Genomic DNA, 12,041 nt, shown 5'->3' on the forward strand with positions numbered 1-12,041 from the left:
TTTCAAAGCCCGTGCAGAAAAATAATCAGGAAAATTGGTTAAGATGATCCTCTCCACAGATAATGGGGGGGAGTACATCAACAATGATGTCTAATATTTTTGTGATGAAGCAGGAATACAATTGCAGAACACAGTTCGATATACTCCACAACAGAATGGGGAAGCTGAGAGGAAGAATCGGTCTTTAAAGGAGATGGCTAGTTGCATGTTGCATGTTAGTTCACTTCCCTCAAAATTGTGGGCTAAAGCAATCAACTGTGCTTCATATATCCAAAATAGATCATTTCACAAATCTGTTCAAGGAAAAACTCCTTTTGAAGCATGGAGAGGTATACAACTAGTGGTCACTCATTTTTTGTATTTCTGGATCTTGTGCATGGGCTCACATTCCTATTGATAAAAGGAAGGCTTTGGAACCTCAAAGCAAGGAATGTATCTTTTTTGGTTATCCAGATGGTGTAAAGGGTTATAGATTGCTAGATCTTTCTACAAAATAAGTCTTCATTGAGAGGAGTGTATATTTTGATGAAAGTCTCATGCTAGCATCTCAAATGCAACATGCTACCACTTCTATGCTTCCTCCTCTCATAGATCTTGAGGATGATGGAGATACCACAAATCTAATTTCAGATTCATCTGAATCTGATGAATATGAACATGAACATGCATGTCTCACTTGGGATTCTAGTGATGATTTAGCATCTCCTATGAGAAGACAAAGAACACAAAGCTTGGTTGATATATATGATGCTCCTCATGCATTTTCAGCTACCGATTCCATTATTCCAATGCATTTTCATCTGCTTCAAGCATCAGATCCTCAAACTCATGCAAAACCTACAGGGAATCCTCATTGGGATGTTGTTCTCTTATTGCAAACCACACTTGGGAGCTGGTTCCACTTCCATCCAATTGCAAGCTTGTCAGATGCAAGTGGATCTATTGACCAAAGAAATCAACAAATGGTCAAGTGAGTAGATACAAAGCAAGGTTGGTAGCCAAAGGTTTTCAGAAAGTTCAAGGCATTGATTATGATGAGATTTTTGCTTCTTTGGCAAAAATGGATTCCATTCGATTGACTCTAGCCATTGCAATGGCAAAAAGGTGGGAGATTCATCACATGGATGTGAAAAATACTTTTCTTTATGGTGATCTTTAGGAGGAGATCTACATGGAGCAGCCACAAGGGTATGTACATAATTCCTCACTAGTATGCAAGCTCAATAAATCACTCTATGGCCTAAAACAGGCACCTTATTATATGCTAAAATGGATTCTTATCTTCTGTCTCAAAATTTTATGAGATGTGCCAATAGTGGCATGTTGTGATGGTTAAGTTGTTGCATTGTTATCCTTTCCATCAAGGTTCAAATCTCATGGGGATGACGTCCCCCGTTTGTGGCCTCACTGGTTCATAGCTCCAGGTCAAAGCGTTTACCCCTCTTTAAAAAATAAAAATAAACTTTATGAGATGTAAATCTAATCCAAATGTTTATATGTTGAGAACATCTGACTCTTTGTTGCTGATAGTACTCTATGTAGATGACCTACTAATCACAGGTGATTCATGCTCAACAATTGCGGCAACCAAGGAAGCTTTGCATGATACCTTTGCTATGACAATCATGGACCTTCTCAATTTCTTTCTTGGTCTTGAAATCAGTCAAAATGAATTAGGTGTCACAATTGCTCAATCCAAGTATGCAAGAGATCTCTTGGTTCGATTTCACATGAGTGATTGTAAGCCAACACCCACACCTTTTCTATCTGGGGTCAAGTTGGAAGATGGAAAAGATACACCATTGGCTGATTGCACACTATATCGTCAGCTTGTCGAAAGTCTTCTTTATCTCACTCATTCTCGTCCAAATCTATCATATGCAATGGGTGTTGTTTCCAGATACATGTAGGAGCCTCGTGAACTACATTGGAAAGCTGCCAAGCATATCCTTCGTTATGTTCAAGGAACTATTAGCTATGGGATTCATTATTCAACTGGATGCACTTTGGATCTTATTGGCTACACTGACTCTGATTGGGCTGGTGATAGCATTGATTGCAAGTCCACTTCAGGCTACGTTCTCAATTTGGGTTCTGGTCCCATTTGTTGGTCAAGCAAAAAGCAATCTTCCATTGCTCTCTCATCCACTGAGGCTGAATATAGAGGTGTTTTCAATGCTACCACTTAGACTATTTGGCTGCAAAATTTTCTCACTAAGTTGGGTATCTCATTTCATCAACCAACCATCATTTGGTGTGACAATCAAATTACATTGAAGATTTGCCAAAATCCAATACAACGACAATGAACAAAACACATTGAGATCCATATGCACTTCATCCAAGATCTCATTCCTCATGACATCATTGATTTACTGTATTGTCCTACATCTCATCAAATTGTTGACATGTTCACGAAGTCATTCATTGAGTAGAAGTTTCAACTTCTCCAAAATCTTCTTCGGGTGAAAAACACTCTAACATCGTAGTCTCCTCTTGTAAACATTCTTTTTTAGGGGGGGCAAGGGAGGGGGGGTGGGCGGTGGGTTCTTCCCACTGGGTTTTCCCTCTTTCCTTAATCTCTTCTCAAGCTAGGTAGTTAGCATTAAGGGGGGATGTTAGTGGTTAATGCAAACTACATGTTCTTCCATGTATTTCTCATGCCATTATTTTTGGATCATTGTGGATCGCTACTTGGGAATTTATGTGCTCCACTTTACTGCTCCAAACTGTGTATTAAATTCCAAAGTTTATGCTCAAACTAAGGTAGTCCACACATCCAATTTAACCATTCCCAGCCTTAGTTAACTGGTTGATGTGTTGGCTAAACTCGAGTTTACTCCAGCACTAGTTTTATGCTTTCCAATAATTGTAATCTTTAATTTTGAAGCATTTGTTGCTGTCAATAAATAGTAATGTAAGTTTTTAAATATGTTGCTCTATTTTTCCTTTAGGTACTCTGTTCATGTAGAGATTTTTTTTTTTTTTCTCTTTTGATGTTCTGTGCAGCTAATGTTGCAAATTTCACATCTTTTGAAGCCAGACACAACTAAAATGCATAGAACCTTAGAACCAAGTTTTGGCCTCATCAGTTTAGCTTTTTGAACTCACTCCTTACTGTCTAATGAAATCATCAAGGTGACACAGTTTGAAATTAACAACATATTGAATGCAATTATGATAATCATCAATGTAACCCATGATAGCATTTTAATACAAAACTGGTGGTGCATGTAGTTATTTGGGTCAGATTGTGTTGATTTCACTATAAATATCCTTGGCAACTAAAAGATGTATTGGGTGCATAAGTGTGACCTACTAAGAATTGAGAAAGCAATCACATGTGTTTGTCCATGTGTAGGACGAACGTATCCAATTACCTTACAACATTTTACATTGGCATAAATGAAAGATTATTGATGTTTATACCCACGCGACTTGACATATTGGTGAGACTGCAATGATAATGAACTTGAAGTACCATGTTCTTCCATAAGCACTGATAGACTTAACTCCTGATAATTATATTGTTGTTATACTTACCAATATCAATGTTACATTTATACTTCAAGTTGTATAAGAAATAAATTGACTTCGAGTTAATGAAGGATCTATCACATTGTTTGATGAATGGTCACACTTATGTAAGGATAATGGGTGTGTCAACCAGAGAAGAATAGAAAGGTTTGCTTGAAATGTAAATTAAATTTCTTTTAACTATCATACTACATCATCTACACCTCCATAGTTAGGAGTAACTTGTGGACAACAGAGTGTATTTTGTCTTGTTATTATGCTTGATTCTTAGGTGTATGTTCTAAATAACTTACGGATAGGAATTTCATGGAATGCAGTAAGGTGTGTCCTAAGTGTTACCAAAACTATTGTAAAGTGAAGTGTTTGAAGTCATTCCTGTGTTAAAATGGATATCAAATTTATTTGCATAAAAGCAATATGTATTATGGTTTGGTTTTATCTCCTTATGACTAATGAGGACTCCATGAGAACATGGAAATAGTTGACGTTTTTTTTTTTGTGCTTATTAGTGCACATAGAATATTGGCTACTGAAATTACTTTTTTTTTCTTACATTGCATGAGTGGGTTTTTACATTGATATCAGAAGGATTCTAGATGTATAGGAGTTCTAGTTAAATGATATGATTGACTGATGTAAGCTAACGATTATTAGGGTTCTTATCCATTGTATGGTGATGGTTGTGCATAGAGAAACTTCTCATTTGAATAAGTCATGTATATTTTGAAGTACTTGAACATGAAAAGAGAATGATAACTAAGGAAAATTTATGTTATATTTTCAAACTATGTTTTCTAACACTTGTGCAATCTAACACTTATTGCCACATATTATGTTACTCTTCTTCTAATTTTGTTTGTTTAGAATTTCCTTGATGCTGGGCTAGGTATCTTTCATGTCAAAAAAGATTCCAGGGAAGCTAAACAACTTCATGGTAGGGTGGTAAAACAGTCCTACAATATTCTCACCCTCGTGTTCTTAAACAGATTTTGGAACTTCTTTCAAAAGGTCAACATAATTGGTACATCTTTACATATGATACATTTTAATCAACACATCTTGACTTTCTTGCAACTTAATTATGGTTCTTTTAGATTAAGCATATATGTATATGAGTTTTATTTTAGTTAAATTGAACGATAATTATTCAACTAATGCTGACTGGTCAATATTCAAATGACCTTAGCTCTCCTTGACTTCCGCATATTATGGGGATTGCTGATGTGACATTGGTCTTGCAGGGGCAATCTTTACAATAATGAATTTTGACAGTTTCTTAAGTATCATATAGATGGGTTTTAAAAAAAGTTGACATATCAATCAATACAGGCCCACAAACTTTTAGCCTATCCTATACAGTTCAAAAGTGGAAAGCCTGAGTTTAACAGCCGCAAATACCATTATATTTCAGGCCCGCATGGGACTGCCCATTCTTAGTAAAAGCATGTATTATGATAATTGCACGCCTTCAAACTCTAGCTTAACTACTACTTAGGAAATTCGTATTTGCTCATGAACATGTTTTTAAGCATGTTTCTGTTTTTAATTTTGAATTATTTGCTCATGAACATGTTTTTTTAAGCGTGTATTTGCTTTTAATTTTGAATTATTTGCTCATGAACAAGTTTTTCAAAGCGTGTATCTGCCTTGTACTCTAATTTTGAAGTTTACACAACCTTGTTTACTCGCTTCTTTCTTTAACATATGCATCTTATTCATGTCTCAGTTTGAATGATATCATTTACATGGAGATGAATATGTTTGTGCCACCAACAATCCATAGACTATGGCTGCAATTGTCTTCTTCAACTGTCCTTACGGGATCTTTGAATGCAACTCCACGTGTAGTTTACAACTCTGGTACTTAGCGTTACCATCTACATCACATTGCTCAGTATTTTATTTGTTTTTCTACATATCTTTTCTCTTACACTTGAATAAAGCTCCTTTGTTTGATGTAGAGAAAATTCCTTGTACTCTCTTTGTTATTGTTCTGCAACTGATACAAAATATGTTTCACCAGTTGGCCTTGCTGGGAATGACTTGTCTCACTATATGGTTAGAATGTCCAGTATGATATTTCCCCATCAATCTTCATCTTGTTTGTACAGTTTCAAACCAATTAGTTGCCTCCCATATCGGTTGATGTAGTATTGCTATTACGACCTATGTTTTGCCTATTATATTTTCATTTGGTCTCTCATTTCTTCATGGTGAATATTATTAAAACCGGGACAATCAGTCTATTAATTCTCCTATAAATGGCCTTTTTCTGGACTTGACAACATTCAACAAACTTTCCCACCAAACGAGCGCATAAAAAGGTAATTTGATATTAACAAATTGAATTTTTTCCTGCTGAAACATAAACTGTGAAAGCCATTGTTATCTTTAATTGATTTTCATCCCAACTATTTACAATGCAGAATATATATTTTGGCCTCTCCTTTGAATGCTCTTTGTTAGAGCATATCACTCGGGCTTCCTCTTCTAACTTTAAGTGCTCAAATTAGATAAACAAGGAAAACCGTCCATTTAGGAATACAGTTATCAAAAAACAGAATTTGGAAATTTCATGCAACCAAGCAGAACGTAAAACAATGAAGCAACTCAGAAAGACTTCTGCGTTCTGTACTTCATTGGAAAAATGATTCCAACCCATTCACAACTAATATTCCAAAACTCACAAATACTTAAAACAAAAAAGAATTATATATTGTATCCAGTAATTTTTAAGCGAAAAACGTTGAGCACCTATGGAAAAAACAAAATAAGCAGCCTAAGGCATTATCCAGGCACTCTAATTAATCAGAGAGAAGGAAGCTATTTTTTGAGACATGAGACAGTATTTACTGATGCAGATCAACTTGAGACTTGTATTAATGGACTGAAAACTACACCTACCTCAACGACCAATTCCTCCACAACAGAATTTATACATAAGGAGAAACGAATAATTGAAAAAATATGAGAAAAAAATGCTAGCAATACAGTAAAACTCTAAATGGCCAAGCCAACATCACATTGCACGAAATTGTGGTTTTCAATTTGGAAACTATTCATACAAAGTGCCCGGAGACACCGTATATCATATGACCCAAGAAAAGCTACTAATACTAAATGTAACATATCTGCCTATCTACAAGAATGACAAAGTCAAAATTAAAGAATCAATGTGGCTTGCACACAAACCCTTTCTTATCTTCCAAATTTGTTCTCGAAAGACTTCACAGGAAGAACTAAATTGAGGTGTGCTTAGCTCACAACAGTGGGTACACCAGGTCTCCATCAAAAGACCGGGCTACCATATTAATAAGCAAAATGAGGAACTGCATATAAAGAATGACAATGCATCATTCCCTCTAGCAAATTTAAAGTAATTTCTGAATCTTCCAATAAAGAATCAACAAAGATTGTCACCCCTGAAAGCAAAATGCCAATCCTAATCTTTTGAGAAGGGTGAATTTGCAGAAGGTGCTTTCTTTCCTGAGTAACGCTGCACACATAATCAAATACATATCACAATCTAAACAATGAATTAGTCGGAATTAATAAAAACTGAAAAAACACAACACAATACCTGTTTACCAACTGAGAATGGAATATACTTGTATTTGATCATGTGCTTAATCTGCTTCTGCATGGTTAGCATGAATAGCACTACCCAGTACATGAGAAGAATGGGCCAGAATACTGGCAGATCAAATATCGAGAAAAATGTCAACACAATTGCAATTAAAAATGCCTTCATCAATGCATACCTGTGAACAAACAATTTATTAATCAATTTTGACTGATTCCAACCCAATTAAAAAGAGAAAATATACACACACTAATCAAGTTCAGTAGCTACACAATATAACACGTACAAGAAGAGCAATACCAGATTACTTGGGAATCGGAATGAGTAAAAGCATGTTTCCTAATTATCTGATTGGTATGAACTTTAAGAAATAATTGTCTCCAAAAGAGTTCTTAAATTATAAGCCCCTTAGATAGGATCAACTACTACAAGGATATAACTGACTGGAAAACTCCAGTTTGACATATGAACTCATAACTATTATCATGTGTCATTCAGCAATACCATGGACCCCAGTTGTGCAGCAGATTTATACAGTAACTGTAAACAGCTCTCCTACAAATTTGATTTGTGCTAAAATAAATGGCACGGTTGAAGACATGATGTTTTATCTGTGAACACGCTATGTCACAATTTTGCAATACATGAATATCATTTAATCTCAGGAAATTAGCAACCTGAAAAGTAATATTTAATTGAAATTCAGCATATACTTGGCAGCCACTTGAAAGAAGTATATAAATTGCCTCTAACAAATTATCAGAAGGCATGAAATGAAGAGTTGTGAATCCCTCAAGCATGAGACATAAAAGTAAGAAAAGTTCATTTCAAAGGAGATATGAAGGAAGGAAGAAAGAATGAAACCTATAAATCAAGGAAGAATTCTTAGAAGAGGAAAGAAAGGGGAATATGATAAGGAAGTGAAAGCTACAAAAACTAGAAATTATTAAGGGTTTTAACTCTTTTAAAAGATGGCAATTGTGAAAGCTTTTGACTCTTTCATGGTGCATAAATTATAAGGGTCGTGCTATTTCAAAGGGTGGCTAGTTTTGAAAGGTAATAACTCTTTGAAAGAGCAGAAATTATGAAGGGTTGTACTCTTTCAAAGGGTGGTAGTTTTGAAAGGTGTCTTTCAAAGGGTAGAAATTATGAAGAGTTGTATGCTTTCAGAGGGTGGCAACTGCAAAAGTTTGTGACTAGTTGTCGATGAGGGCTGACTTCTCCCTTGCATCGGAACATATAAAAGGAAGAAGGTTTCATTTGAGAAGTACATGCAACAGAGATCAATTTGGAAAATAATTTATTTCTGTAAACAGGAAAGAAATTAATGGTGCTGACTCGATTCTTCTTAAACGTGACAACTCTTTCACCAAAAAGTATAAAGCTATGTTACAGCAAGTTTCAAATATGGGGGGATGTGTTTCCTTGTCCCTGATTTTTTAAGCCATTTTTGGTATGGCTAGGGTATGATTAAGGGGCAGCTATATAAAATATGGAAAAATTAAAATATTCATATGAAAACATGGATAAAGCATACATATATACATTATATCAACATAAACATATAATGTTTGTGTTAAATAACTTAGATTGAGAGTTCAATGAGAGACAGTCAAAAGAAAATATCAACGCTCAAACATTAACACTATGGGATGACCAAAAGATGTCCACAAGGCATCCTTGCATCCCTAAAACATCGCTGTTTCTAGAACGGGCCAGACAGGTCATGGGGCATGTCCTTGGGTAAGCTTGGTATAAAGGAGAAATCATTTCAAGCATTCAAGGATCACTTACCAATCCATCAAATCACCCCTCACTCAATTATCATATTCAACATTCATTCAATCATCATTCGCCAATATATTAAATCATCAAATCAAAGGAAACTGAAAGCATACAATCATTCACCAATCATCACTTGGAATAAAGGAAACCAGCAAACAAAACACCAATCAAGCCTTGTTTAACAATCATTTAATGGAAAATCAATTGATTATTTAACATGTTTGTACTTTGTTTTATTTTTGTTTTTTATTCATATGTAATATCATTTATGTTTTCAAAATCAACTAAATGTTACTAGAATATTTATTCATTCTGTCATATCCCCTCTTGTGGGGGTAATCAACTAAGTAGATATGGTCTGTCCTAAACTTAAACAAATTTACAAGACTTCTAATAGCGTATTGTTTGGTCAGATAAGGCAAGCAATTCATGACTAGAATCCAGGAATACAATTCCGAGGAGTAACAAGACTATTGTCAAACAGAAGGAACACAATGAACACCCTTGGTTTCCAATGCTCTTAATCCCAAGTGGCTGGCAACTAAACCAAGCCAAATTGATCGCTTTAAGGACAATGAGGCAATGGAAACAAATGGCCTTCATAAATAGCATTGAGGATGGACCCATATTTCTTATGCTGGCTTTACTTTCTCAATGTACGCTGATAATTTGCACAAATATACAAAATTGGACATGGCTGATAATTCATTAGGAATTGTCATTTGTCAAATCATAAATGTTCAAGATAAGTCAAAATTGTTTATATCATATTACATTACCCAGATTCATAATTGACTTGGCAAACAAGAATTATAGATGAAATTCAATTCAATGGAATACATGGCCCGGTTGAGAAGTGGATTCCCAGAAACCAATCTCAAATTAAGGTCTTGGTGGCCATATGGACTTTTATGGCACATGTCATTTCTCATGAACTTACTGCTTCAAAAAAGATTTCATTTTTTAAGAATGCACTTTTAGGGTTAATTAGGTTTTGTTTTAATTTCTTTAACTAACATAGGTTCTATTTGGGTTTGCACAGGCATATCTCAGACGCACCCAAGCCATATAGCAAGGGCTGGGGCCAGAACCAAGTCAGATCCACACTGGAAACAGAAGTCAGCCTTAACTGGTCCGGATTTGGCAGGTGTTACTGGCAAACCAATTATAGTTTAAACGACAGGCAAGATTTGATGTCAAGATCTAAGGCTGAGCTGTGGCGGAACTCAAAATTCAGATCCCATAGATCATTTCACTTCCAAAGAATCGTTTTAGCAAGCCTTCTTCATAGCACCGCTCTATTACAGGTGGACTCAAGATCTGGTACATCCCACTGAAAAGCTAAACCTACAAATCTTTTCCACAAATGCACCAAACGTATGACCATGAGCCCACTGAAATTCCCTTCCTTAACCCCTTCTTAAAACAATTATAGATCCTAAATTGTAGAACGATAGCCTGCTACTTGAATAAAATACGTATAATGTCCATGAAAATTAAAATTTCTCACATTACACTAAATATTCATAAGGTTGCATGTTGCCCTGTGCGTGGACTGTAAGGTGGATTTGGAATATAAGATCAACTCCCAGGACCTAGCTATTCGTCAATATGAGCCATACCCACCCCTAAAAATTAGAACACATGCCTGCACTCCTCGCAAGTATAAGATCTCCACTGGCATAAATGTTTTGGTCATGCTCAAGCGGTCTCGCGTTAGGAACTCCATATCTTAGCTCCGAAATTCCAATCCACAGAAACGATGATAAAGCGTTTGGACAGAATACTGACAACCAGAAAGGCAGGATACAGCAAGTCTGGCATGAGAAATTTATGATAATAAAATGAAGGAATAAGAAGAAAAAGCACTGTTCAGTTGCATTAAATTCTCATAAGATCTCAATCCCCCTCTCTATTCTCCGGAAGCTCTGTCTTAATGTTTACACAAACCTTGTAGTTCAGCGGCCCCGACTGCTACAGCGACGGGCGTCCATATCTTACCCTTGGAACCGTACGGCATACACCGTATATGAGTGCGGAAGAAGGGTTCATTGCTAGAACCCTCACCGAATCACAAGTTCTTATCATGCGAGTAAACGAGGAAATAGCCGTAACCATCGATTCAGCATAAAGAGCAAAAGGAAACTTTTGACTAAGAAAACAAGTCATTCAATATTTTCAAAAGCTTAAAAAAAAATCGAAGGGATATCATGTGGAGCACCAGAATTTAAACTCGGGCAGGCGTCTGATGAAGGGTTTGAATTCGTCAGAGCCCTTGGTAGGCAGTCCGGTGCCCTCGATTTCAGGATCCACCTGGGGCGAGAGAAAGCCGATCAACAAATTGATGACATAGATTCCCACCGTATACGCAACAACATAGAAGCCCTGGACATAATAAATTCTGAAGCTGAACAATCCCGCCACTGTCGCTAGCAATAACCAACGAAGCACCGGATGGGTTGTGGATTTGTCCAGGTACTGCTGAAATCGGCGAGACATTTTGTCTTTCCACTCCATCGCCGGAGATCTCGCGATCGAATCCCCGCCATATGCTGCGTCCATTGTGATTTTCTCCTCAACCAAATCGAGTCTACTGTTGTCGCAATTTAGCTTATTATGCCATGGACAGCGAATTCAAACCCATACGAAGTGTATTGTCCGAATATACCCGATAAAAAGGACTGGTTCAGGCCTAGTAAATGCCGGCATTTCCCATTCAACTACGCGAACGCAAATAGGCCCCTGATGCGGTCACATGAAACGGGGGGCTAGCCGTTGTTCGGGGCTTCAACTCTTCAATAGCTTCGCGTACCCTCACATGATGAATTTTATTTACTTTGTTTAAAATTGCAATTTGAATAGTAGGTTTGACATGGTAGACATTCACATGTGACAAATTCGAACCACAATTGACATTCAATTGACAAAAGTAAAAGAAATAAAAGTCCAAATCAAATGATCCTTATACATGGTCATCATAGAAAGTGAAAAGTGAAAGGTGAAGTTTTGTGATAGGGAATATGATTCTTTATTGGAATTTAGTAGCTTTGGGTTTAGTTTTCTGTCGCATATTTTAATTTTATTTTTCGGTTGTTTAGAATTGATTAAGCTTTTGATTTAAACTTTGTGTATATTG

At 36.2% G+C, this 12,041-nt stretch overlaps 1 protein-coding gene and 1 long non-coding RNA gene across 2 annotated transcripts; both read right to left on the reverse strand.

The window, feature by feature from the left end:
• Window positions 1-6,530: 6,530 nt before the first annotated feature.
• On the reverse strand, window positions 6,531-11,571 carry LOC149532594 (protein RER1A-like). Its single transcript, XM_089803569.1, has 3 exons — window positions 11,127-11,571; window positions 7,118-7,298; window positions 6,531-7,033 (listed from the first exon to the last, which is right to left on the reverse strand). Exons 1-3 carry the CDS (start codon window positions 11,465-11,467, stop codon window positions 6,980-6,982), a joined length of 576 nt encoding a protein of 191 aa, XP_089659695.1. The 5' UTR covers window positions 11,468-11,571; the 3' UTR covers window positions 6,531-6,979.
• Window positions 7,946-11,113, reverse strand: LOC149532595 (uncharacterized). Its single transcript, XR_016356776.1, has 2 exons — window positions 10,856-11,113; window positions 7,946-10,691 (listed from the first exon to the last, which is right to left on the reverse strand). It is a non-coding gene; the product is annotated as an uncharacterized LOC149532595 (long non-coding RNA).
• Window positions 11,572-12,041: the final 470 nt, after the last annotated feature.

The sequence above is a fragment of the Cupressus sempervirens genome, chromosome 10 (genome assembly GCF_028749045.1).
Source record: "Cupressus sempervirens isolate cs-2001-9-10 chromosome 10, ASM2874904v1, whole genome shotgun sequence".
Taxonomy (NCBI): domain Eukaryota; kingdom Viridiplantae; phylum Streptophyta; class Pinopsida; order Cupressales; family Cupressaceae; genus Cupressus; species Cupressus sempervirens.